We start from the raw sequence: 27,540 nt of genomic DNA on the forward strand, positions 1-27,540 counted from the left end.
CGGGCAGCCCGAGCGGGGTCGCCTTCTCGGTCACGCACCCCTGTGGACCCCTCCCGTGAGGCCCGGCGAGGTCCGGGACACTAAGGGGCGGGGGCCGCTCTGTCTTTGTCTAGGGGATCAGTTGCTCAGCACAACCATCTTCTTTGACGACATTAAATATGAAGATGCTCTGAAAATCCTTCAGTACTCAGAGCCTTACAAGGTTCAGTTCACAATCAAACGGAAACTTCCTGCCAGGGAGGACGAGGAGGGAGCTTCCGGCGGCGCTCAGCGTGGCTCAAGGGACAGCAAGGAGCAGGTGAGTTTGCGTGGCCCTGCAAAGCTGGGCCCTGGCCGTGCTCCTGGTGCCCAGGCTGAGGCTGGGATGGGACCCCCACTGCCCGCTCCCATCCCCCGAGCCCCTGCCTCCGACTCCCTGTACGGGGGGCCAAAAGGTTCTCTCTCCCTGTTTCAGGACCAGGATATCGCCGACGGGTGCACGGAGACCCCCACGAAGACGTTGCTGGAGGACGGAGACCAGGAGAGGCTCATCTCCAAGCCCAGGGAGGGCAGAGGCAGGCAGCCCCAGAGGGAGCGGCTCTCCTGGCCCAAATTCCAAGCTCTGAAGAGCAAGCGTGGGCCAGGGCCCCGGAGGTCACACAGCTCTTCGGAGGCCTACGAGCGAGGGGACGTGCCTGACCTGCCCCCCACGAGCACAGACACGGAGGCCCAGCTCACGGAAGAGGAGCAGGTGCCGGGAGCAGGGCCGGGCAGCCAGCGGAAGAGAAGTTTCCCAAACCTGAGATTCCGGGTGGGCTCAGGGAAGGGGCTGTCGGGCAGGGGAGCCCACGGTGGGACAGTCCAGGCTGGGGTCCTGGTGGAGACGGGGCCCTGGGATGCCGGGCGCAAGGCCGCCAGGGCTGCCGCACATGGCGGGAGAGAGGACAGGACGGCAGGGGTGCCAGAGGAGGCCGACCCCACCATGGAGCCCGGCCTCCCCAGTGAGGGAGCCCCGGGGGAAGGGGCCGGCCCAGCCCCAAGACAGAGCGGGGAGGGGGCCAGGGAAGGCACGCAGGCGCTGGAGATCGGCATTGCCAGACTGTCTCTGCAAGACTCAGCAGGCCGAGGCAGCCACCAAAACCACCAGCCAGAATTCCACGTCCGCATACCCATTTTAAAGCCACCCAAGTTTGGACTTTACAAAGAAGAAGTGCTCGAGAAAGAAGGGGACACGACAGCTCTCCAGGGGGGACCATGGCAGAGAAGGGTCTCTGGTGAGGACGCGGAGGCCAAGGGGGAGGACGCAGGTGAAGCAGAAGCGCACAGGACCAGACAACCCCCAGTCCATCAGGATGCTCTGCCAGCACAAGCGGGAGGAGACACGGAGGAAGATGCAGCCCGGAAGGGAGAAGAGGACAGCGAGGCGGGGGACCCGCACACGGAGGAGAAGGAGGGAAAGACGAAAATGCTAAAGCTCAAGCTGCCCTCCTTTGGGTGGTCACCAGCAAAGGAGGCAAAAGGAGACAAAGTGACACAACTCCAGGAAATGGAGAAGGAAAAGGAAAGCAGCACCACAGTAGTAACATCAGAGACAGACATAAAAGGCAAATATGGACTAGAGACAGACAGCAAGTTCAAAATGCCCAAGTTCAGGATGCCATCCTTTGGGGTGTCAGCACCCAGAAAGTCTGTCGAGGCCGCCGTGGAGGTGTCCGTGCCCAAGGCCCAGGCCGAGTTGACCCTACCCTCGGTGCAGGCCAATGTCAAGACCAGTGACCTCAGTATCAAGCTGCCCTCTGCCGAGCTGGAGGTCAAGGCCGCCGAGGTGGGCGTGAAGCTCCCAGAGGGCCACATTCCCAAAGCGGAGCCCAAGGAAGCGGCCGCGGGAATCGGACTCAAGGGCCACCTGCCGAAGGTGCAGGCGCCCAGCATCAAGGTGCCCAAGGGGGACATCAAGGCACCCCAGGTAGACATCAAGGGGCCCAAAGTGGACCTGAAGGATGCCAAGGGCGAGGTGATGGCCCCCGAAGTGAAGGTATCACTGCCCAACGTGAAGGTGGACACCCAGGCTGCGAGCACCAAGCTGGAGAGTGACATGTCACTTGGGGAAAAGGAGGTGGCCGCCAGAGACAGCAAGTTCAAAATGCCCAGGTTCAAGATGCCATCCTTTGGGGTGTCAGCGCCCAGCAAGTCCGACGAGGCCGCCATGGAGGTGTCCGTGCCCAAGGCCCAGGCCGAAGTGACCCTGCCCTCGGTGCAGGCCAACGTCAAGACCAGTGACCTCAGCATTGAGCTGCCCTCCGCCGAGCTGGAGGTCAAGGCCGCCGAGGAGGGCGTGAAGCTCCCAGAGGGCCACATTGCGGAAGCAGAATCCAAGGAAGCGGCAGCGGGAATTGGACTCAAAGGCCACCTGCCCAAGGTGCAGATGCCCAGCATGAAGGTGCCCAAGGTGGACATCAAGGGGCCCAAACTGGATTTGAAGGACACCAAGGGCGAGGTGACGGCCCCCGAAGTGGAGGTGTCACTGCCCAGCGTGGAGGTGGACACCCAGGCCATGGGCACCAAGCTGGAGGGCGACGTGTCCCTTGGGGACAAGGAGGTGGCAGTCAGAGACAGCAAGTTCAAAATGCCCAAGTTCAAGATGCCGTCCTTCGGGGTGTTGGCACCCAGCAAGTCCGTCAAGGCCGCCGTGGACGTGTCCGTGCCGGTGCCCAAGGCCCAGGTCGAAGTGACCCTGCCCTCGGTGCAGGCCGACGTGAAGACCAGTGACCTCAGCATCGAGCTGCCCTCCGCTGAGCTGGAGGTCAAGGCTGCCAAGGTGGGCGTGAAGCTCCCAGAGGGTCACATTGCAGAAGCGGAGCCCAAGGAAGCGGCAGCGGGAATTGGACTCAAAGGCCACCTGCCCAAGGTGCAGATGCCCAGCATGAAGGTGCTCAAGGTGGACATCAAGGGGCCCAAACTGGACCTGAAGGACGCCAAAGGCGAGGTGACGGCCCCCGAAGTGGAGGTGTCACTGCCCAGCGTGGAGGTGGACACCCAGGCCATGGGCACCAAGCTGGAGGGCGACGTGTCCCTTGGGGACAAGGACGTGGCCGCCAGAGACAGCAAGTTCAAAATGCCCAAGTTCAAGATGCCGTCCTTCGGGGTGTCAGCGCCCAGCAAGTCCATCGAGGCCACCGTGGAGGTGTCCGTGCCCAAGGCCCAGGTCGAAGTGACCCTGCCCTCGGTGCAGGCCGACGTGAAGACCAGTGACCCCAGCATCGAGCTGCCCTCCGCCGAGCTGGAGGTCAAGGCCGCCGAGGAGGGCGTGAAGCTCCCAGAGGGCCACCTTCCCGAAGCGGAGCCCAAGGAAGCGGCAGCGGGAATTGGACTCAAGAGCCACCTGCCCAAGGGGCAGATGCCCAGCATCAAGGTGCCCAAGGTGGACATCAAGGGGCCCAAACTGGACCTGCAGTATGACAAGGGTGAGGTGACGGCCCCCGACGTGGAGGTGTCACTGCCCAGCGTGGAGGTGGACACCCAGGCCGCGGGCAGCAAGCTGGAGGGCGACGTGTTCCTGGGGGACAAGGAGGTGGGCATCAGAGACAGCAAGTTCAAAATGCCCAAGTTCAAGATGCCATCCTTCGGGGTGTCGGCGCCCAGCAAGTCCGTCAAGGCCGCCGTGGAGGTGTCCGTGCCCAAGGCACAGGCCGAGGTGACTCTGCCCTCGGTGCAGGCCGACGGCAAGACCAGTGACCTCAGCATCGAGCTGCCCTCCGCTGAGCTGGAGGTCAAGGTCGCTGAGGTGGGCGTGAAGCTCCCGGAGGGCCACCTTCCCGAAGCGGAGCCCAAGGAAGCGGCAGCGGGAATCGGACTCAAAGGCCACCTGCCCAAGGTGCAGATGCCCAGCATGAAGGTGCCCAAGGTGGACATCAAGGCCCCCCAGGTGGACATCAAGGGGCCCAAACTGGACCTGAAGGACACCAAGGGCGAGGTGACGGCCCCTGACGTGGAGGTGTCACTGCCCAGCGTGGAGGTGGACACCCAGGCCGCGGGCAGCAAGCTGGAGGGCGACGTGTCCCTTGGGGACAAGGAGGTGGCCGCCAGAGACAACCAGTTCAAAATGCCCAAGTTCAAGATGCCGTCCTTCGGGTTGTCGGCACCCAGCAAGTCAGTCAAGGCCACCGTGGAGGTGTCCATGCCCAAGGCCCAGTCCGAGGTGACCTTACCCTCGGTGCAGGCCGACGGCAAGACCAGTGACCTCAACATCGAGCAGCCCTCCGCCGAGCTGGAGGTCAAGGCTGCCGAGGGGGGCGTGAAGCTCCCAGAGGGCCATCTTCCCGAAGCGGAGCCCAAGGAAGCAGCAACGGGAATCGGGCTCAAGGGCCACCTGCCCAGGGTGCAGATGCCCAGCATCAAGGTGCCCAAGGTGGACATCAAGGCCCCCCAGGTGGACATCAAGGGGCCCAAACTGGACTTGAAGGACACCAAGGGCGAGGTGACGGCCCCCGATGTGGTGGTGTCACTGCCCAGCGTGGAGGTGGACACCCAGGCCACGGGCACCAAGCTGGCGGGCGACGTGTCCCTTGGGGACAAGGAGGTGGCTGCCAGAGACAGCAAGTTCAAAAGGCCCAAGTTCAAGATGCCGTCCTTTGGGGTGTCAGCGCCCAGCAAGTCAGTCAAGGCCACCGTGGAGGTGTCCGTGCCCAAGGCCCAGGTCGAAGTGACCCTGCCCTCGGTGCAGGCCGACGGCAAGACCAGTGACCTCAACATCGAGCTGCCCTCCGCCGAGCTGGAGGTCAAGGCCGCCGAGGAGGGCATGAAGCTCCCAGATGGCCACATTGCCGAGGCAAAGCCCAAGGAAGCGGCAGCAGGAATTGGACTGAAGGGCCACATGCCCAAGGTGCAGAAGCCCGGCATCAAGGTGCCCAAGGTGGACATAAAGGGGCCCAAACTAGACCTGAAGGAGGCCAAAGGTGAGGTGACAGCCCCCAACATGGAGGTGTCACTGCCCAGCGTGGAGGTGGACACCCAGGCTGCGGGCACCAAGCTGGAGGGCGACATGTTCCTGGGGGACAAGGAGGTGGCCGCCAGAGACAGCAAATTCAAAATGCCCAAGTTCAAGGTGCCGTCCTTTGGGGTGTTGGCGCCCAGGAAGTCCGTCGAGGCCGCTGTGGAGGTGTCTGTGCCCAAAGCCCAGGCCGAGGTGACTCTGCCCTCGGTGCAGGCCGACGTCAAGACCAGTGACTTCAGCATCGAGCTGCCCTCCGCTGAGCTGGAGGTCAAGGTCGCCGAGGTGGGCGTGAAACTCCCCGAGGGCCACCATCCCGAAGCGGAGCCCAAGGAAGCGGCAGCAGGAATTGGACCCAAAGGCCACCCGCCCAAGGTGAAAATGCCCAGCATGAAGGTGCCCAAGGTGGACATCAAGGGGCCCAAACTGGACCTGAAGGACGCCAAGGGTGAGGTGACAGCCCCTGACATGGAGATGTCGCTGCCCAGCGTGGAGGTGGACACCCAGGCCGTGGGCAGCAAGCTGGAGGGCGACGTGTCCATGGGGGACAAGGAGGTGGCCGCCAGAGACAGCCAGTTCAAAATGCCCAAGTTCAAGATGCCGTCCTTCGGGGTGTCGGCGCCCAGCAAGTCCGTCGAGGCCGCCGTGGAGGTGTCCGTGCCCAAGGCCCAGGCCGAAGTGACCCGGCCCTCTCTGCAGGCCGACGTGAAGACCAGTGACCTCAGCATCGTGCAGCCCTCCGCCGAGCTGGACGTCAAGGCTGCCGAGGTGGGCGTGAAGCTCCCGGAGGGCCATCTTCCCGAAGCGGAGCCCAAGGAAGCAGCAACGGGAATCGGGCTCAAGGGCCACCTGCCCAGGGTGCAGATGCCCAGCATCAAGGTGCCCAAGATGGACATCAAGGCCCCCCAGGTGGACATCAAGGGGCCCAAAGTGGACTTGAAGGACGACAAGGGCGAGGTGACGGCCCCCGGCGTGGAGGTGTCACTGCCCAGCGTGGAGGTGGACACCCAGGCCGCGGGCAGCAAGCTGGAGGGCGACGTGTCCCTTGGGGACAAGGAGGTGGCCGTCAGAGACAGCAAGTTCAAAAGGCCCAAGTTCAAGATGCCATCCTTCGGGGTGTCAGCGCCCAGCAAGTCCGTCGAAGCTGCCTTGGAGGTGTCCGTGCCCAAGGCCCAGGCCGAGGTGACCCTGCCCTCGGTGCAGGCTGACGTGAAGACCAGTGACCTCAGCATCGAGCTGCCCTCGGCCGAGCTGGGGGTCAAGGCTGCCGAGGTGGGCGTGAAGCTCCCAGAGGGCCACCTTCCCGAAGCGGAGCCCATGGAAGCGGCAGCGAGAATCGGACTCAAGGTCGATGTGCCCAAGGTGCAGGTGCCCAGCATCAAGATGCCCAAGTTGGACATCAAGGCCCCCCAGGTGGACATCAAGGGGCCCAAAGTGGACCTGAAGGACGACAAGGGCGAGGTGACGGCCCCCGGCGTGGAGGTGTCACTGCCCAGCGTGGAGGTGGACACCCAGGCCGCGGGCAGCAAGCTGGAGGGCGACGTGTCCCTTGGAGACAAAGAGGTGGCCGCCAGAGTTAGAAACATTAAAATGGAAGGCGGAGGTAATATCCAAATCAAAAAATCACATTTTAAAATTCCCAAATTCTTCTCTTCATCTGGCAAATCCTTCAAAAGTTCTGCACCAGTAGATGTTAATTTTGGGGTTTCTCTGCCCCCAAGTACCTCTGTCACGTTCTCAGAATTTAGTGGTGGTGGATCTTTGACGCAGGATTCGGCCACCAGGGAGCCGTCCGTGCCTCTTCCCTGGTTGGGTTGGCCTGGTTTTTCTGGCAGCCTTGATCTCAGTGGTACCCATGCCGAGCCTGCCTCTCTGTCTCCTGCCGAGGGCATCATACTCACAAAATACCAGGTGACTCTCCCCGGAGCCGCCGTCCCCCCGGAGCTCCCTCTGGAAGCAGCCCCTTGTTCCCAGAACGATGCCCATCTTCCCAGCACAGAAAGTTCTGCCCGTCTCCCAACCCAGGAGAGAGTTGCAGTGTCCCAGACTGACCGTCCCGCAGGCCCTGTGGACCCCATGTTTCTTGCATCGTACGGTCGGGTGAGTTTTCCTAAGTTTCATCCACCAAAGTTCGGGTTTTCTGTCCCAGAAGCAGCCGATGCAGAGGTGGAGGCCGGTGCCGGAGATTGTGCCCCCTCTCTATCCACTACTGGCCCTGCCCGGGGCCTGGACTCCACAGCCGTGCCGTGCAGCGCGGGGCCGTCGGCAGTGGCTGCAGGTGAGACCCCAGCTAAAGATACTGAACGTGGAGGGAAAGACAGTCCCTTAAAAATGCCGTGGATCAAGCTTCCGTCATTCATGTGGTCCCCAAAGAAGGGGACGGTGCCCCCAGGGGACCCTGAACGCAGCCTGGACACCGCAGAGCTCGGCGTGGCTGTGGACACGGGTCCCAAGGGCATGCCCCCTGGGGGTCCTGTGTCTGCAGCGGAGGTGGCAGTGGACGCGCTTCCGGACAAGGACAGAGAGGGGAGAGGCATGAAGTCGCCTGGCTGCGCCGTGCTGGAACACGCGCCTCCCACAGCGCCCGCTCCAGAGGGAGGGCCCGGCCTGCCACGGGGAGACCCCGCTGCTCCACGCTCTAGGCCCCCGGCGGGCGGTGGCGCCCGTGCCACAGAGAGGGCTGGTGGTGCAGCTGGTGCTGGGGGCACCGGCACGGTGGTCGGCCCCCCAGAAGGAGCGGGCGCGGACCTCCGTCTGCCACAGGCCCCCGCTCCCCTTTTGGACTTTGCCAGACCTGACCTCAGACCCAGCAAGGCCAAGGTGGGGGTGAGCTCGTCTGCTGGTGGCCCTCCGTCTCTGGGACACAGCAGCCAAGGGCACGGGCTTCGGGACGGCTCGGCAAGCCAGCCTCTCGGCGAGGCGACGGCCCCCTCAGTAGGAGACCCCCAGCAGCCGTCCTGCAGCCCAGCAAATGTGGACGTCCCTGCGGTGGAGACCGCGGCCTCGCCTGGGGGCTGGTTCAGGGTGCCCACGCTCCACCGGCCCAGCATCCGGCGCCCCGCCAAGGAGAGGGGGGCGGCTGGGGCTCGGGGGGCGCCAGTGCCCGCGCCTGCCGCCAGCGCACTGAGGGAAGGAGAAAGGCCAGCTCCAGTCAAGGGTCAGGGGGTTCCTGGGTCAGAGGTGGAAGAAGCTATGTCCCTGCAGCCCCCAGAGGCAGGGGCAGACGAGGCAGCTGCGGAGCTCGCGTCCTACGCAGACGCAGACATTCTAAAGAGAAACCTTGAGCAAAAAGGCTCAGAGCCGCACCTCTCTGCTGCAGGGGTGCCCGCTGCGGACCTTTCCCCTTCCGAGGTCAGGGTCCGTCCAGGCGAAGGCTCCCTGCCTCTTCAGATGCCCAGCGGCAGACTTTCAGGAACCCAGGCTCCACTGGGAGAAATGGGCACGGCTCCTCCTGCTGGTCCTGCAGGACTGGACCTTGCTGCGGGGGAGGGGAGGGCAGAGGAACGGTCCTCCCAGCCTGAAGGCCCCATTAAACTGAAGGCGTCCAGGACCGACGGGCCGTCCCAGGTTTCTGTCGTTAACATGGGTCAGCCCTGGGAAGGCTCCGTGGTGACTGTCAAACTGCCCAGGATAAGCGTGCCAAGGTCCGCCTTTCCCGACCCCAGCTGCGAGGCTGACATCTTTATCCCCGCCGTGACGGAAGTGCGGTGCCCAGCGAGCAGCCTTGCCCACGCCCTGCACGAGGAAAGCCCGGGAGTCTGGGCTGCCAGCATCCTGAAGGCAGGTGCTGGGACCCCCGGGGAGCAGCCCATGACCCTTGACTTCTCCCCGGAAGCTTCCCCCATTTCCAAGGTCAGAATGCGCACTCAGCACGCGCAGGGAGAGAGCCCCGAGGTCGCCGTCCACAGCAGGGTGACGGCAGAGTTGGCTGACCTCTCAGGACCCGAGGCTATTTCCACCCGGGTCGTGCGGCAATTGGAGATCCCCGCCTCCGAGACCCAAACGGCTTCTTATGGGTTCTCGTTGCTAAAGGTGACGATGCCGGAGCCCCGCACGCAGGTGCGTGTCCGAGACTCCCGGCTGAGGGAGGGCCTGCAGGAGGCTTCCAAACAAGCTACCCCGGGAGCAGACCCCGCTTCTGGAGATCTGCAGCCGGACACCGGAGAACCGTTTGAAGTGATCTCGTCCAGTGTCAACGTGCCTGGACGGCCAACATTCACGCCCAAAGTGCACTCTGGCCACCAGGGTGCCGACAGCTGCTCGGACGACGAGGAGGCTGCAGAAATTCTCGAATTTCCCCCTGAAGACGAGAGCCGGGAGGCAGCTGCCTGCCTGGCAGAGGAAGGCAGGGCTCCAGAAGAGAAACCAGAGGGTAAAAGATCTTCTGGGCTGTTCAGGTTCTGGCTTCCGAGCACTGGGTTTTCTTCCTCTGCCGAAGAGACACGTGCTCATTCCAAAGATGAAGCCCGCTCGTCGGCTCCCGTCCAGACACAGCCTGGGGCACGGCCCGAGGCAGAGCCACCTAAGAAGCCCGAGAAGGCGGGCTGGTTTCGATTTCCCAAATTAGGGTTCTCCTCCTCTCACACCGAGAAAAGCAAAAGCTCTGAAGACGAGGCAGCTCTGGCAGAGCAAAAACTCCAAGAACAAGCGGTCACGTTCTTCGATGCCCCAGAAAGCTTCTCCCCAGAGGACAAGGGGGCCGGGGAGCCGGCGGAGACTGCGGGCGCCAGGCCGGGCGCCAGAGCGGTGACCACGTCCACAGCAAGGACGGAGCTGGGCCTGCTGGAGCAGGACCCAGAGGGCGGGATGAACCTGCACCCGGGCCCACCACCAAGCGAGGACAGACGGACAGACGAAAGGAGGCCCTGCGAAGCCGCCACCGTGAGGGCGCGTGTGTCCACCTTGATTCACAGCACCGAGAGCGGAGCAGAGGTGCCTGAGCGCGGCGGGGCCCCACCCTCACACAGCCCTCCCAGAGCGGGGCCCCAAACGTGCCGGCGCCCCAGAACCTCGGCGGCAGAGGCGGCGTCCGGACTCCCCACGAGGCCCTGCGCTCCTGAGGGTCCTCGTTAGACACGCGTTCCTCGAGATCCCGGCCCGCGAGGCCCTTGCGAACACAGCTGCTGCTTGCAGAAGGGGCTGTGACGGCTGTGGGTGCAGAAGTCGTTTGGGGTTCAGCTCCTATCCTGCTGCTGCTTCCTGGGGAAGGTAGTTTCCCTGTTTCCGGCGGAGTCCGGCATATTCCAGGAAACCCCCTTCCCTGCTCGCTTAGAACCAGCTCACTCCGCTGTTGGATGTCTCGCCGCGCAAGCTTTGGAATGCGTTGTGTGACGATGCACGCGCCCTGGGCTGGGGGCGGGCGAGCCAGCAGAGGCCGTTCAGACAGCCGTGAGTTCCCACGAGACGTCTGTGGGCGTCCGCTTGCCCGCCGGCACCCCCCCCGCGTGCCCGGCCCCTCAGTGTACCCGCCGCCGCCAGGCTGCAGACGGGACCTATTTGGCTGCTGCCCGGACCCTGGACGGGCAATAAAGGAAGTGCTGCTTCCCCAGTGATGACTGCGAGGTGTTCTGTTCTGCGTTGGAATTCAGCCCCGCTCTCCCCCCACGCGCTCTGTCCTAAACGCTCCTAGGTTGCTCTGGAAAGCAGAGTCAAGGGCGGCTCACTCATCCGTTTGTCTGTCCAGACCCTCCTCTGAGCCAGCGGCTGCGAGAGACCAAGAGGAAGAAGGCGAGGGCCCAGGAGTCCACAGTGTGGCCGGGGACACAGACACACCCCCCACCCCCAGCTGGGAGGCAGCGCAAGGCGTGGGTGGTGGGCAGAGCAGGGACAGCACACAGAGGGGCCCTTGGCCTCGGGGGCGGGGGATGGGTAGCTGGGTCCTGGGCCACGATGGGGGCCCCTCTCAGAGGCTTCCTTTGCCGTGGTGGCCCTCCTCCCCAAGCAGCCCACGGGAAGCAGATTCAGAACAAGGTTGAAGGAGTTTCCTACAAACTTCTAGGGGTCAGATCTCCTCCCGGCTGCCTTCAGACGCCCCTCAGGGGCCCGTGGGCATGAGGCGCTCGGAGGGGGAGCTGGAGCCTGGCCCACCCCCCTTCTGCTCGGAGAGGAGGGGCTGCCCTCATGGCTGAGGCTACAGGAAGAAGAGCAGGGCGGGGGCGGCGGGGGGGGACGCTGGGCCCAGAGGGCATCTTGCTGCTGCCAGGGCTGCCCCCCCCAACCCCCCTCCCCGTGCTGCCCTGAGAGAGCCTGGGAGGCTGGGTCCTTCCCCCTGGCCACCGTGGGAAGTCCCATCTCCCGTGGCCGGCTGGGGGTCCCCCAAGGTAGGGGATGTGGAACCCTCTGTAAGGCGGGGCGGGGGGAGGGAAAGCTCAGTGGGGACTGGGTCCCGCAGTCAAGGAGGCTGCAGCAGCCTCTCGCAGCCCCAGCCTCGCTCTGCCCATCAGACCGACGTGGGGAGCACAGCCCCCCGGGAACACTGCGGTGGGGGTCCGCCTGGCTCCGTGGGTGTCATTCCTCTCCGAACCCAGAGTCAAGGCATGAGATACCGTAGCCTCGGTGCTGGAGGCCGAGCAGGCAGCTGTCAGCCCGTGGGGAGCCGCTGACAGCACAGGCCCTTCCACCTTCCATGTGGCCCCTGCTCCGTGTGACAACGTGCGTGAGCCACCTGCACTGTGCCAACATCACCGCAAATGAGTGGCTTGAAACAACACACATTTATGATCCCCCAGTCTCTGTGGGTCAGGACTCCAAGCACAGCTTAGCCGGGTCCTATGAGGCCGCCATCAAGGCACTGGCCGGGCTGCCATCTCATCTCCAGACTCAACGGGGGAAGGAACCACTTCCCAAACTCACAAGGCTGCTGGGTGCAGGCTGGGTGCGTCCTGGGGCCCTGTTTCTTGCTGGCTGGAGGCTGGAGGCTACTCCTGGGGCCCTGCCCTGCGGGCCTCTCCATAGGACAGCTCACGGGAGTTTCCTTCATCAAACCAGCAAGGGTCGGCCCCCCGCAAGATGCTGTTACCACCTCATGTCACATAACCACCTCTGCATTCTACCTGTCGCACGCGAGGTAGCTGGTGCCCTCCCTCGACGGAGGGGTCACACAAGGGCCTGGGTTCCAGGGTCCCAGGAGGTAGGGTCTGTCCCCCACACCCCAGAAGGGGTCCCTGGGGCCTCTCACGCCTCATCAAGCTGGGCCTCCTGTGATGGGGGTCTGCTTTGGAGGCCTTTGAGGCTGCCACTGAGGTGTGGCCCCCAGACCCACAGTGTGTGAAGTGGGCCTTGCACTGGCTGCGGCCTTTCGCCCTGTTGCCCCGCCATAGCCTGGCGCACAGAGCCCTCCTGGACCACGGCTGATCAGCCGAGGCAGCAGAGGGCCTGGGGTCTGCTGCTCCTGGGGCGCCGTCCTGCAGCACAGTTGCGGTGGGAGCGGGGTGCCGCCAGGGGCAGCTCACGCACAGACCAGCTCCCAGAGGCCCTGGGCGCCTCTCAGGCCGCTTGGAGCCGTGGCACTCTCTCCAGATCCCCGCGGGTCTGGGCAGGGAGACAGGCTGGGTTTGGGGATCTTCCTCGCAGACGAGGACACTCACGTCAAAGGCGTCCAACAGTAACCCAGCCAGGTCTCTCTGGGGCCAAGATGACGTGGGGACAGGGGAGCAGCGGCCTGGGGTCCACTCGCTCAGCTCCCTCAGCGGCCAGGGTCTCTTGGACATTGAGCCAGCCCCCAGCTCTAGCCTCGGGTGCCCTGGGGGCCTCTGCGAGGGCAGGTGGGCTCTGAAGCCGAGGTCAGAAACCAGGAAGTGGCGAGGCCAGGGCCGAGACAGGCTTCTGACCCAGCATTCCTAGCGGAACCGAGTTGTCAGACCAGGATTCAGCTCCTGCCTCTGCAGGGCAGGTGCTGGGCGAGTCCCAAGAGAGGGTGAGCTCCAATGGGGCTGCATCCAAACCCCATCCTGGCTGGTGTCACCCTCCTGCCAGCTCAAACCCAGGTCCTCTCCACTCTACAACTCTACCGCCCGGTTCCTGGCCCCTTATACACCAGGACTGGGTGCCACGAGCAGGTTGGCCTCTACAGGTCTGGGCCCACCACCCCAGGCGCCAGCCCTGCCCCCATCAGGCCTCCCCCCGACCCCACGGCCCCATGCCCTGCCCAGGCACCAGCCCCGCCCCCATCAGACCTGGGCCCACCCCAGGCACTAGCCCTGCCCCCATCAGACCTGGGCCCACCCCAGGCGCCAGCCCCGCCCCCTGCTCTGTCTCTGGGTTCCTGTGGGCAGGAGGCTGGATGCTGGCAAGAGTCAGGGGCTCGCATGGCGGAAGCCCAGCCCCGCCTCAATGTGGCCTCATGGACACAGGCGCCTCGCAGGTGGGTAGAGGCTGAACTCCAGCCTGGGGCTGAGAAGGTGGGACGCAACCTGACCCAGGACTCACAGGAGAAACAGGGAGGCACACAGTATTGTAAAGGCTCCGTGTGTGGGCAGGAATTGCGGCTCTGTGGGAGCCAGGGAGGGCATCCTGGAGGGCTCCCTGGAGGAGGTGGGGCTTTAAGAGGGTCTAGATTTGGAGAGCAAACAGTTTGCGCCTGCCCTGCATTGGGCAGTCCTGTCCCTGACCAGGGCTTGTGTGGATCGAGCTGCTCGGGGTCCAGACTGGGGGCCAGGCAGGGAAGCCTGGTCGGGAGCAGTGGGCCTCCGCAGCCAGGAAGGGCTGGACGTCAGCCCTGCCAAACACAGTCCTGGCCCTGGGCCTGTCCGTCCAGGCCTACAGCGTAGCGGGAACTCCAGTCTCGCTCAAAGAGTTGCCGCAGCTGCTCCTGCACGGTTGTCACCCCTGGCTGGGTGCTGGGGGCCCTCTGGCTGACCACCAGGCCCACACCCGAGGTGCTGCTGAAGTAATCTTCGGACCAGTTGGAAGTGCCTGTGGGCGGAGACACTGGGTTACTGGGCCACACGGGGGGGGTCCTCTGCTGCCTGGCCCAGCCCGATGGCCCCAGCAGCCACTCTGCCGTGGTCCGACTCCAGCCCTGCAGCCTCTCTGGCGCCGAGTGCAGCCCGCTCTTCACGTGAGGGACTGCACCCCAGCAGCCCACGGACTCAGTGCTCGGGGGGCTCGGTGCCAGGGGTCCCCACCTGCCTCCATGGGGGAGGGCCTGAGCCCTTCAGCAGGTCCCCGCCCGGGGTCCGCGCTGGACGGAGAACAGCGCCCCCTTCAGCACCCTGGCCTGGCCACCGCCCGGGCGACACGATCCCTTCTGCGGGCCTGTGTGCCCTCTGCTGGTGTCCGCTCGCTCCGCAGCCCACAAGGACTCAGGTCCCGAGCCCCTGCCCGCAGCCCTCACCCCTGCTCACCTATGTAGGCCGCCTTCTCCGTGACCATGAACTTGCTGTGGTTCACCCTGCTGAAGGGGATGTTGGAGTGGTTCCTCACGGGCACAATGAAGACTTTCTTGGGGGAACAGAGAGGGCGTGTCAGCCAACAGGGAGGCTGCTTCCCGGCCCGGCCAGGGGGTGGGTCCTCACCACGTCCACAGACACGTTGGCCGCGGGGTTGCTGAGGGCTTGCAGGGACCGCAGGTAAGGGAACATGCTGGGGTCCGTGTTAAGCCAGCAGCTGACCAGCAGGTGCACGCGCACGCCCCTGCCGACGGCCGCCGCCCGCAGTGCCGTGTCCAGCACCGGCCAGTACCTGGGGAGGGGTGCGGGGGAGGGTCCGGGTCCTCAGGTCAACCGGGCCCTGCCCACACGCCCCGAGTGGGCAGGGGTCCTGGCGGGCGAGGAGACAGGCCAGGAGCTGCCCACGGGCAGAGGGGCCTCCCCCGTCCGGGGCTGCCCGGCTCCCGCCCGGCCTACCTGGCGGGGTGGGTGAAGCGTGTGGTGGGGAAATACTCCATCACCGAGGCATAGATGAACTCCCGGGCGCCCCCCATCACCGCCAGCAGCGCGTCCAGGTCCCGGGTGCGGCCGTGGGGGCAGAGTGCGGGCGGCGATGCCTGTGCGGGCAGAGAGGTCCCTGAGGGCACTGGCCACCCGGTTCTGAGCCACTGGGTTCTTGGACCCGTGACGCCACGGTGCACCCACCCTCCAGCACTGGGAACCAGGAGGAAGACAAGACGTCAGGTCTGAACAGGGGCCCCGGGCTGGCCTGACTCCGGAGGAAGCTGCCCGCGCGGCTCAGCCTGGGCCCCCACGTCTGGGGAAGCGTCCCTGCCTCCGAGGCAGGGTCTCCACTGTAGCCCAGCACTGGGGCAGCTGCCGTGTACCCTGAGGGAGGGTCGTGGCTGGTGGGCGTGACCGCCCGCCCCTCAGTCCCCCTCTCCTCCCCGCAGAGTGACAGAATTGCCTGATGCACGGGTCCTCCCCCCACCCTCCCTGGGCCTGAGTCAGACCCCATCCAACAGTGTGCTTGGAGGCCCCCAGGGCCACAGGACGACCCCCACAAGCACTCAGGTTGCCTGTCTCCCGTGGATGACGATGACCGCGTCCTCTCCTGGGGCCGGGCCTGCCCCTCACCCTGGGGCCGCAGTGCCGTCCACGGCGCTGGCTCCCGGAGCCGTGGCCCCGAGGACCTAGCAGACTCCGAGGTGTCTGCAGGCCAGGCCCAGGGTGGGCGGGGCTCCCTGTGCCTCTGGCCAGCCAGGAGAGCAGGGGCTCCAGTCGGCCCCCCTGACCACCCTTACCGAGAAGTAGGCAGTGGTGGGCACCCCGTCAAAGTAGTCCCGGAGGGGCTGGAAGCAGTTGATGTGGGAGGAGAAGTTCCGAGGCCAGGGTTTGGGGAGGACAGCCTTCGGCACCCCCAACACCCAGTAGGTCTGGAAGGTCTTCTCCAGGTCCTGGGCCAGGCGGCTGCAGTTGTAGATGATGGCGCCGAGCTCCTTCACCTGCAGGGACCGGGGCAGCGCTGCGGGAGGGGCCCCTCTGGGGCCGTGTGGGCCCCCCGGGCCGGGGGTGCCTGGCAGGTGCGGCCCCCGGCTCGGCAGCCGGCCCACAGCAGCATCCACCCCCCGCGAGAATCCGTGGCAGATGGTGCGCTCGGGGAAGCCATGGGGTGCGGTGCCCTGCGGGTCCCTGTTTTCCCTGAACATTGTATTCCAAGGGCAATACGTGTTTATTACCAAAAGACAATAGAAAACGCATAAATGCCCGGAGAAGAACGAAAAAAAAAATCATTCTCCACTGCTAGATGACAGCTGCTGTCACCGTTTTGACTCATGGTTAAAGCACTGCTTTCCCTAGAAGGGATCGTGCTTTGTCTGCATGATTTCCCGGATAAGGTGACCTGAGCATCTTTCCGGGCGGTTAAATGGCCTTCCGCAGCAGGAGTTCAGTGCCGTTTGAATCCGGTAACCAGTCTCCGGGTGTTTCTACCACAGCGATGTTACAGACATGGCCACTTCCCCCAGGGTGACTGCCCGCATGGGGACATGGGGCCTCCCCACTCGGGTCTCGGGGACTCACCTGTGTCAGTGACCGCCAGTCCATGTTGGCACTGCCCACATAGACGTGCCGCCCATCCACGACCCAGAACTTGGAGTGCAAAACGCCGCCGGTGAGCCTTCCCATGGGCACATGTCGAACCTGGGCGCCTGACGAGGGTGCAGGACAGTGTGGTGAACTCGCTTCGTGCTGAGCCAGATTCTCAGCTCTTTCTTTGCAGGTGGGTGGATTCCTTTCTCCTCACAGCAGTCCTACTCAGTTGATGTTGTTATTCCCATTTTACAGGTGGGAAAACTGAGGCATTGACCAGCTGGGGGTCCCTCCAGGCAGCCCGGCTCTGTGAGGATTGTCCCTGCTGCCTCTGGCTCCAGGCCAAGCCGCCACCCACAGGCTGAAGCGTCTGGGCTCAGCAAGGCCCGGAGACCACCCTGTGCTCTGCCCCCTGGGAAATGACACGTCCGGCTCCCTGGAACTGGCCCCCGGGGAAGCCCACTTGAAGGCGCTTGCAGCCCTGGGCTCCCGGCCTCCCCTTCCCGGGCAGCCCCACTGCTCTCGCCCGTCCCCAGGCCCAGGACGGCAGGAACCTACCTCGGGCCACCAGGACCTGCAGGTCGGTGGAGTTCCGGACCAGTGTCGGGATGCTGGTGGCCACAGCCAGGGAAACGTTTCTGTCCAGCAGCTGCTGCAGCTTCTGCAGAAGGGCCTCTCCCTGCGAGAGCAGGCCAGCGGTGAGAGGCCAGCCCCATCCCACCAGGAAGGGCCCAGACTTCCCCAGGAGGCCGCCTCTGACTGCCCACAGCTCGGTCAGACAGATGCGCTGCCCGCCGGGCTTGCTGTGTGCCTGGCCCCTAGACGGCCCGCAGCCTCCGACTTGGGGGACGGGTGGCGCACCAGCTGGGAAGACGAGTCATTGACCCCAGTGTCGGACCCCGTGAGGGACCAGTAGAAGGAGGCCACGTGGACACTCTCCCGGGCGGCGTCCAGCAGCTGCAGCCAGGCCTGGGCCAGGGGCTGGGCAGACGGGCTGCCTGCTGCAGGCGGCAGGTCCTGGGGGATGCTTTCCACGAGGACGAGCCTGCGGAGGGAGGTGCCAGGTGTGAGCGCGGGAGCCACCAGCCAGCCTCGCATCACCTGCTCCGCCCCGTCCAGCCAAGCGGGAGGGTGCAGGGAGGGGGCCGCAGGCCAGACTGGGCAGGGCAGGCCGGACACCCAGGAGCGCCCCGGGGAGGGGCCTGAGTGGGGGGCCTGAGAGCAGGGCAGATGGGGCCCAGGCCCCCCCAAGCCCAGGCGCTGTCTGCTCGGGGCTGTCGCTTGCGGAGCCCGGCAGAGGTGTTGGGTCTGGGCTCCTGCAGCTGTGGAGGCCCTTGGAGACGCCCGGGCTGACCCAGAGGGGAGGGCTGGGCCAGTGGGGGTTGGGGGTAGGCTGGGGGTGTGCTGGGATCCCAGGACCCCACAGCGGGGCGGGAGGGGCGGGCGCTGCGACTCCACCCCAGGTGGAAGGGCTGCGATGGTGCCACCTCGGCCCAGGTAGGACCGGGGCTCGCGGCCTTGTCGGAGTCCCTGGCTGGCCGCCTGCGTTTGCTGCAAAGAGCGCCCCAAGTCGTCCCCGTCCCCAGCCCCGACTCCGGCCCATACAGTTCGGGGCTTCTCCCCCTCCCCCGACCACGCCCCCTGCCTCACAGCCCGCCCTCCCCGGAACCTGCCTCTTCCAACAGGAGGTGGCAGAGGGCGATGCTGGTCCCTGTGGGGCGCCCCAGGGGGAAGGCAGGCGGCGGCCTGGGCCTGGAGCAGCGACGCGCCGGCCACCCTGGAGACCTCGCGGCTCACTCACCGGCAGGAGTCGTTCTGCTGACGCCGCCAGGCCTCCCCTCCCAGGGGCGCCCAGGCCAGGCTGGAGCCAAGGCCCCAAGACGCGGTGGGCCCTTCCTCGGGGCGCACGTGGCGCCAGGTGGAGGAAGAGAGCACTTGCCACAGCGCGTAGGTGAGGGTCACAGCGCTCAGGCACAGCAGGGCCAGAGTCCCCCGCACCTGCAACCGGAGGAGGGCGTCACCACGGGGTCCCCGGGGCGTGGCCGCGCTCTTCCGGGCGGGCCTGACGGCCTCTCCAGCGCTGAGACAGGCCGTCCCTGCTGGCAGGGAGGCCAGGCCTGCAGCCGGGCGGGGCTGGCGCGGATGGGGCCACGCAGGCCCGAGCCCACCGCCGGGGCCCAGCCCGGGCCCGCACGGTCACTGGCCATCTTCCCAGGTCCCCCGAGACGGGGCATGTGGCCGGTGGCGAGCAGCCCACCCGTCAGGGTGCCCCGGTTCCCCCGTGGCTAGTTCTGTCCTTGCCACTCTGGCCCAGGGGTCCTGTGAGGCTGCTGAGCCCCCTCCCTCAGGCCCCCAAATCCTGCTGTGCGGGCCTCCCTGTCCCGTGGTCTGTGGGGTGGCGTGGATCGGGGCCACGCAGGGGCCACCGATGCGCTCTGCAGAGGCCTCCGCACCTGCTCGGGGTGACTTGGCATCACCCACAGCTCCAGGCCCGGCTGCAGTGGCTCCACGGTGCCTGGGCAGCTGGGCACCGGGGCCGCCACCTCGTGGGGACCCCTACAGCCACCACTGCTGCCCACGGTCGCACCCTCACCACAGCCCGGCCTGAAGCTGGCGAGTCCCTTGCCCATCACTGGTGCGTGTGCATGTGTGCGTGCATGTGTGTGTGTGTGCGCCCCGGTCTGTTCCCGGGACACACGTGACCCGCTGTTCTCCCTCTTGGACCCCCTCTCGGCGGGCATGTGGGTGTCTGAATCTCAGTTCCTTGTTTCAGTCACAGCCTCAACGAGTCTGATGCCATTTCTGCTCTCCAGCTTGGCCCTCTCAAGGCTGGCCTATAAATAGCTGCTTCCCTTCCCGGGCTGGGCGCCCCCGGCCTGGCCCCTTGCAGCCCCTCCTGGGCGCCGGGCAGCAGCCCTTGTCCTGGCTGGGGAGACCCGGCACTGACAGAGTGTTGCTGTTCAGGGGGCTGGGGCTGAGTCGGGACCCCTTGATGCTGGCAGCGGAGCTCTCCCTGTGCAGCAGGACTCTGCAGCCAGCTGGGGACAGAGGATGCGTCTCGTCCCCTCTGAGTGGTCACTCCCACGAGGAGCTGGAAGCCAGGCCGGCTGGGCCCCGGCTGGGCCCCGGCTGGAGTTGGGCCCCTCCCCAAAGCAGCCTCCAATGCCGCCGTGAGGGGGATGCCCCCGATCTCAGCACGCCCGCCCCGGAGTGCAGGGAGGGGCCCACGCGCAGCGACAGGGATCCCCCCCCGCCCCGCCCGGCCAGCCAACCGTGAGGGGTGGGTGCAGCCCTCCCTCCTGGCCTTGGTGGGGAAGTGGCCCCTGCAGCCTGGGGCCTGGGGCCTGGGCTGCGCTGCCTGCCTGCGAGTGCAGCTTGGCCAGGCACTGGGGCCCTGGGAGCAGGTGTCCTTCCACAGGACCCGCTGGCCCGCCTCAGTGTGGGGAAGGGGCGGCCATAGGAGCTGGGCCCGGGGGCTGCGTCTGCCCTGAGCCAGAACCATTACCGGGTGGCGGGGGCCCCAGAAAGCAGAGTGAGACGGGGGACTCAGGCAGAGTGCCCGAGGCCCGGCACCCCTCCCTGCCAGGAGCCCCCATAGAGGGGAGTCAGGGTGCTTCCCCACCCGCACGCCGCAGAGGAGCGCTCGGGGGCCTGCCACTCCCCTCCCCGTCCGGGGAGGGCTCGGGGCCGCATCAGGCCTTCACGGTGAACAGGTCCCAGGCCCCTTCACCGACCCGCAGGAGAGGCAATCGGGGTGCAGTCCTGGGCGGGGCCCCAGGGCCATCCTTGGACAGACGCTGCCCCTGCTGTACCACCCGGGGCCCCAGGCAGACAGGAAGGTTGGAGCGCGGCAGCCCTGCCCCCACGGCCCCCATCTGGGACTCGGAGCACGGCCGAGGCACCTGCCGGGCCACCCATCCCCTTGGGAACTACAGGGGCCTGGGGAGGCCAGCCGTCCAGGGGGGCTCTGGGCAGCTGCAGCCCTGGGGACCCTGTATGTCCAGGGGTGGGGCTGGCTGTTGGGCGAGGATGACCCACTAGCGCTGGCATCTCAGGGCCGTGACGGGCTGGGAGGTTCCCATGGGACAGCTCTGAGCTCCCCCCCAGCCCTGTGTTGGGCAGCCGTGGGACCCTGCAGGCATCGGAGGTCATGGGTGAAGGGGTGAGACTTCCTGCCGTGCAGGGCATGTGGCGCAGCTGCCCGGCCCAGGCTGGGGCGGAGGGAGGGCCTGCTCTGAACTCTCTAGGAGACCCCGAGGCCCTGGTGGTCCTGGCTGCACAAACCGGAGGAGGAATGGGTGCTCTGCAGGCCCAGCTGGAGACTTTATGACCCTTTGGGCCCAGGGCTGCTGGCAGCACGGGGCCAGGGGGCAGTGGACCGAAGTCCCCGTCTCAGGGCCTTTGGCCTGACTCTCCCATCCGGCCTCACTGGCACTTACCTCTGGGGGTCCTGCCTTGGCGTTCATCTTGGCTTTGCCACAGACGCAGGCCCTCAGCTCGCCAGCGAGCGCCCGATCACATCCCACCTGCCTCCTCTCTGCAGCCTGCCGCTTCCCCTTCTGGCCACTTCCTTTTCTTCCTGAGTACCTCCCTCCGCGCCCTTGACAGACATCTGGAGCTGGGTGGGCCAGCCAGGGGGTGGGGCTGAAAACTTTCACATCCAGAGAAAATCCCTCTCCACCCCCCAACCCCAAGTCACAGGCTTACGCATCTGAGTTAGTTTTGGTGCAAACCACCGAGACTCTTGACTTGAGGAACCAGGGCTTGAACATTGTTTTTCTCCATCACACTGACCAGATTCTGGGGCTGGCAGCCTAGGGATGGTATTGGTTCCACAGCCATCAGGAGCCAGGTCCCTCCAGCTCTCAGCTCCCAATCCCTAGGGTTGACTGGCAGCCTCATGGCCCCATAATTGCTGCTGGAGCTCAGCCATCACCTCATGTTCCTAGCAGAGCATAAGGGACATCCCAGAGGAGACATCCTGGAAGTCCCACAGGGCACTTCCATTTATGTCTCATGATTCAGAACTTAGTCACATGGCTGCATCTAGCTGCAAGGGAGGCTGGGAAATGGAGGCAGCTAGGACCCCCATCCTGGAGAATGCAGGTGGGCGGCTTACTGGGCTGCCTGAAAAGGCAGGCCTGGCTATAGTTTGCTGGTGCTCAGCCTGGGTCCCCAGCAAGGACTTCTGCCTCCGCCTGCCCCATCCCACCACCACCCCCGCAACCAGGACTCTCTGAATACAGGACCCTGTCACCCCCAGCCCTAACCCATGCCCCCTGCCCCCTGCCCCCCCGCAGACAGTGGCCTTTAGAATAGCCCTTCTCTTTGTTTTTTGTTTTGGATTTGGCTTTCTTTTCCTCCCTTCGGCTGCTCTCTTCATTCCTTCCTTTTTTTTTTTTTTTTTTTTTTAATAAATTTATTTATTTTTTAAACTTTTGGCTGTGTTGTGTCTTCATTGCTACACACGGACTTTCCCTAGTTGTGGCAAGCAGGGGCCTACTCTTCATTGCGGAGCACAGGCTCTAGGCCCACGGGCTTCAGTAGTTGTGGCATGTGGGCTCAGCAGCTGTGGCTCGCGGGTTCTAGAGCACAGGCTCAGTAGTTGTGGCGCACAGGCTTAGTCGCTCCACGTCATGTGAGATTTTCCCAGACCAGGGCTTGAACCCGTGTCCCCTGCATTGGCAGGCGGATTCTTCACCACTGAACCACCGGGGAAGCCCCCTGGATTTTTTTTCTTGTTCCATTTTCTCCTATTCCCTGAATTCTAGGCTTTGGGGGATGATGCTTTGTGATGGACACTCACACAGACCACTCGGACGCAGGGGAGGATTCTCTGCCCTGGCCACCCTGCAGTCCGGCAGGTCACCGGCCACCCTGCGGTCCGGCCGGTCACCAAACAGGTCCTGACCGATGCATTGTGAGTGAAGGGGCGTTATGTCAGTTCTCTTCTGAAGCCTTTAATCTTGGGTGTAGGAAGTACCACTCTTCCCTCCTGTCTGTTCTGGGCTCTGACAATGCAGCCCCGATGGGAGAGCTCCTCGGGCTTGATCCGCAGCAGACTTTCCATCAGCAGTAACTATTCTTCGGTTGTGTTGATCCACTGATGTTAGGAGGTGGTGTGCTTCCACACTACTCAGCTTATCTTTAAAACTTTGCCCCACAGACATAAGAAGGTATATACATAATAAACATCTTTCCCTCTTCCTGAATAATGTGAGGGCGTTTGAATACTTCAACTCCAGTGATCTCCCCCTTATATTCTGCTGTTGTCATTTAAAAAAAAAATTCCAGCTTGTAATACTATTATTATTATTATTTTAAAACCCCAAAGGGAGTTCCCTGGTGGCCTACTGGCTAGGATTCCGGGCTTTCACTGCCATGGCCCGGGTTCAATCCATGGTCAGGGAACTGAGATCCCACAAGCCGTGCGGCACAGCCAACAACAACAACAAAAAGAACCCCCCCCCAAATTATGCATCTTATAATTATTTTATGCACTCAGGGTGTGCTTAAGAATTACTCACTTTTATGGATTTATCTACTCATCTTTCCTTCTTTTATTTCAGAGCTTCCCTCTGTGGTCACCGTCCTTCCTCCTGAAATAATCTTTTAGAATGGACTTGATATAAAATTGATATTTTAAGGCAGGACAAGAAAAAAATTAAACGTAAAGTTCTCTCTCTGTGTTTGTTTGGGCCTCCTCCCTCCCTGTGTGCCAGGTGCATCTGCGTCACACCTTAGCCAGAACTCCTCACGGGTGGGCGTGCCTGCCCCCCCACCCCGGGAAGATGGGTTTTTCCTTTCTTCTGACGCGAGAATAACGTTCCTTCCCAGCTCCGTAGGGGTCACGGTGACCCGCTGCCCACTTTGTACGTGCTTCCCTGGGCTGTGCCTCCTTGGTGACCTTAAGGTAAAATACCGCATGTCATTGTGATGTACGATCCTTTGTCTCGAAAATGTGCGTGGCTGTGTCTTCCACTCCGAGCAGGCAGAACCGTCCTCAGAGCTTCTGAGAATCTGCTTCCCCAGTTAGAATCCTCAGCTGGCTTGAATAAAGTTCCCTTTTTTTCTTCTTAACTTGATAGTTTATTGAATTTTCGTCAGCAGACTTCACTAATCGTTCAGCTGGGGATAAAATTCTCAGTTGCCAATTATTTTCCATGAACTGGGAGCGTGTTGACAAATGCTCAGTTTTTAGTAACATGAAAATATCTCTAATTCTCCTTCATTACTGAAAGAACTTTTCTAGGTACAGAATTCTTAATTGACAGTCATTTTCTCTGGAACCCCAAAATCTTTAGGGTTCCATCATTGTTGGGAGACCTGCTGTCACACCTTTGTAAGGACTCCTTTGCTCTGCTTGTTTTTAACAGATTCTCACTGTCGATGTCTGTGTCTATCCTTTAGTGTTACCATGATGTAACCAGGTGTAGTTTTCTTTTCTTCCTTTTATCCTGGCATACATTATGCTTCCTGTAGCCGTGGATACATGTTGTATTAGTTTGCTAGGGCTGTTGTAGCAAAGTATCACAGACTGGGCAGCTTAAACAACAGAAATTGACCGTCTCCCAGTTCTGAAGTCTAGGAGACCCAAATCAGCGTGTCGGCAGGGTTGGTTCCTTCTGAGGCCAGGAGGGAGAGTCTGGTCCAGGCTCTCCCCTAATTTCTGGTGGCCCCTGGGGTTCCCTGGCCTGTCTATGGCGTTCTCCCTGTGTCTTCACATCATCTTCCCTCTGCACACATCTGTCTCTGTGTCCACATTTCCCTTTTTCTAAGGACACCAGTCATATTGGATTAAGGTCCATCACAATGACCTCATCTTAATTTGATCACCTGCAAAGACCCCATTTCCAAATAAGGTCACATTCGCAGGTCCTGGGTGTTAGGACTTTAACATCGTTTTGGTGGACACAATTCAACCCACAGCACATGTCTTTCCCAGTTCTGGAAAATTCCTCTCTGTTCTCTCTGTGAATACGTCCTCTCCCCTGTTCTTCCCTTTCCCTTGTCAGGAACGCCAAGTAGATATGTTCCAGTTTGTCGCTCCATCCTCTCTGCCATCAACCCATCTCATAGCTTCTACTTCCACGTTCCTGTGCATTGCATTTGGATAACTTCCTCTCGTCTTTCTCATCATTGACTTTTTCTTTTCTTATAAGTTTATTTATTTATTTTTGGCTGCGTTGGGTCTTCTTTGCTGCATGCAGGCTTCTCTAGTTGCTGCGGGCGGGGGCCGCTCTTCATCCCGGTGCGCAGGCCTCTCACTGTCGTGGCCTCTCTTGTTGCGGAGCACAGGCTCCAGACACACAGGCTCAGTAGTTGTGGCTCACGGGCCCAGTTGCTCCGCAGCATGTGGGATCTTCCCAGACTAGGGCTCGAACCCATGTCCCCTGCATTGGCAGGCAGATTCTCAACCACTGCGCCACCAGGGAAGCCCCTAATTCTCTTATTGAGGTTTTTACAAAGCTTTCTTTTGAGTCATTATCATTCTCAGTGTGATGCTTTTCCAACTCTGGCTATAGTTTATATTCTTTTGCTCTTTTCTAATCTTTTTTTGGTTTTTTTTGACCACTCTGCATGGCATGTGGGATCTTAGTTCCCCTACCAGGGATCAGACCCATGCCCCCTGCATTGGAAGCACGGAGTCTTAACCACTGGACCGCCAGGGAAATTCCAATACAATTTTATTTGTTATTTCATGCTGGTGTCGCTCATGGTGTGTTTTATGACATTTGACCAGGAATTCGTCCTGGGCTAGACGTACTGTGGGGCAGTGGAGGGCCCTGGGCTGAAGAGGCCTTTCTCCAGACATGATTTGCATTTGCTTCTGTGGGAACCTAGGATCGCGATCAACCTAGAACCACTTTGAATACATCACTTGTCCTGGAGGCTCTTCACCCATCTGGGGTTGTATATATAAATTTGAGCCCCAGGCCCACATGACACAAAGGAAACTGAGAAGAGACACGCGTGGGTGGCCCTCAAGGCTCTTCTTTCTTTCTGTAGGTTTGGAAGATGCTGGCGCAACAGTTCCAAGTTAGATTAAAGAAAGAACAAGCTGACATCGAGTCCTGGACCCAGAAACTCTTAATACGAGTCTGTTACCCAGCCAGGAGGCCCTGCGGTGGGAGCTCCCAGACGGCGTCTGCCCCCTCTCCCACTGAGGGCATAGAGATCTTCAGGGATGTGGTCTGTCTCCCTGTTTTTTTCCCGCTGCGGTGTAGTTGACTTACAATGTTATATTAATTTTAGGCGTACGACATAGTGATTCAATATCTGTATAGATTACACTCCATATAAAGTTATTATAATTCCCTGTGCTGTACATCACATTTTTGTAACTGTTTCATTTTATACCTGGTAGTTTGCACCTATGTGCCCAGCTCCACGGGGAGAGGACAGCTTGCCCCGCGGGGCACCCAGGGCAGTGCTGGGCCAGTCACAAGGCAGGGGGCGAACTGTGCAGAAGTGCCTTTGTTGCGGTTTCTGCGGGAAGCGGGGGTGAGGCAGGGCAGGCAGGCTTAGGATGGGCCAGTTATGCTTGAAGGGCACCCCACCCCAGAAGCTGGTGTTCATGGTGAGTGTGCCGAGCGTATAGTTTGAAGCTGTGTGAGGACTCCAGGTACCCCAGGCGAGTCTTCATTTGCTTAGCGATGGCTAATAGGCCCTCAGGTGGTTGATGAAGCATCAACTGACAGATAGTGAAGTGTGGCTACTACCCTCCCTGACGCCTGTTTCTAGCGCATCCGGCCCGGCAGTACCCGCCTGAGCTTGCCTGTCTGCAAGTCTGTGGGGACCTACAGGACAGGGTGCTGTGTTCCTCCTTCACTTGTGTGTTTAACCCATTTTCCACTATGTTCCACATATACCGGGCAGGGCCTAAGGCTTTCTGTTCGGCTTCCTCTACACAAGAGAGTTTTGGGGGGTTTTTTGTTGGGTTTTTTTTTTTTTTTCCCATCCAAAGCTGGGGCAGAGACAGACAGGTTTCTTCAAGTTTGAAGGCAGGTGGATTTTTGCCTTTCTATCCTGACACAGAGAGTGCAGGCCCTACAGATGTCCCAGATTCGTGTAGCACCCCCAGCTTGGGTGGACCTGTGGCCTGGGCCGGAGGTCATCAAACTACAGCCTTGGGCCAAACCCAGCGGAGTACGATCCTTGGCGTTCATCTCATCACAGCAAACCTCCCCTGAAAACAAACTCAGTGGAGGTCTTTTGGAAAATGATCAAGGAGGGAAACATGGAAATCCAGGAGGCAAAGTAGAACACCAAAGGTCCATGCAGGGAAAGGGCAAATGGACTTTAAAACCAACAGCTGACTCTGGGGTTTACAATGTGTGCGAGGACAGAGCTCTGTGGGGACAGAGCAGGGGAGGGGACAGAGCAGGCGTGGGGACAGAGAAGGGGAGGGGACAGAGGTCTGGGGACAGAGCAGGAGAGGGGCAGAGCAGAAAAGGGAACAGAGCAGGCCTGCGGACAGAGCAGTCGCGTGGACAGAGCAGGCGAGGGGACAGAGCAGTCGCGTGGACAGAGCAGGCGAGGGGACAGCACAGTCGTTGGGACAGGGCAGGCAAGGGGGCAGAGCTGCCGTGGGGACCTGCTTGGGTACAAGTGACTCCCGCGCAGCTGGCCAAGTGACCTGCGAGCAGGCTCCGGGGTGGCTTTGCCTCGAGGACGCTTGCTCCTGCTGCCTTGTCCCTCTTGCTTCTGGGTCCGCCCTGTAGCAGGAGGTGGGGGACAATATCGCCCCTGGGCTGGAGGGACTGAGTGGTGTGACGTCACCCCAGAGCGGGGGAGGCCTCAGACCCCTCTGAAGCCATAAAAAGGGAGAAGGATTCGGGAGCAGCTGGGCCCCGGCACACAGGGCCTGTGCCCCTCCCGTGCTACGTCTACACGGGATGGCCTACCTTACAGGGTGCTCTTGGACGCTGCGTCACTGAACGGCTTGAATAAAATAACTTTTCTCTCTTTGAGGAGCAAACCTCCGGAAAGTTCCCTGCTTTGCTTTCTTGCCTAGGTCTCCCCCTGGTGGCAGCACATCTGCATCGCACCGTCCCTGGTCTTGGGGGTCAAATGGGATTTTCCAGCCCAGGAAGGGAGACCCCTGGGCTG

General features: G+C 62.4%; 2 protein-coding genes across 5 annotated transcripts in view; one reads left to right on the forward strand and one right to left on the reverse strand.

Annotated features, from left to right (window-relative positions):
- The window catches only part of AHNAK2 (AHNAK nucleoprotein 2), a 28,778-nt gene extending 18,261 nt beyond the window's left edge, over positions 1 to 10,517 (forward strand). For all 4 annotated transcript variants that reach the window (XM_082386798.1, XM_082386801.1, XM_082386800.1 and 1 more), the window contains 2 exons: positions 114 to 298; positions 455 to 10,517. In XM_082386798.1, the coding sequence (XP_082242924.1) occupies positions 114 to 298; positions 455 to 10,042 (9,773 nt within the window). In that variant the 3' untranslated portion in view covers positions 10,043 to 10,517. The remainder of the gene's footprint in view (positions 1 to 113; positions 299 to 454) is intronic.
- Positions 10,518 to 13,419: 2,902 nt separating this feature from the next.
- On the reverse strand, positions 13,420 to 27,512 carry PLD4 (phospholipase D family member 4). The gene is given in 12 exon segments (XM_082386802.1): positions 13,420 to 13,882; positions 14,314 to 14,410; positions 14,485 to 14,650; positions 14,815 to 14,954; positions 15,642 to 15,842; positions 16,420 to 16,547; positions 16,987 to 17,107; positions 17,290 to 17,473; positions 18,230 to 18,426; positions 20,868 to 20,941; positions 20,944 to 21,046; positions 21,223 to 27,512. Coding segments are annotated over 12 exon segments (1,722 nt in total). The 5' UTR covers positions 21,331 to 27,512; the 3' UTR covers positions 13,420 to 13,679.
- Positions 27,513 to 27,540: the final 28 nt, after the last annotated feature.

This window comes from Balaenoptera borealis, assembly GCF_965194805.1.
Source record: "Balaenoptera borealis genome assembly, chromosome: 3".
Taxonomy (NCBI): Eukaryota; Metazoa; Chordata; class Mammalia; order Artiodactyla; family Balaenopteridae; genus Balaenoptera; species Balaenoptera borealis.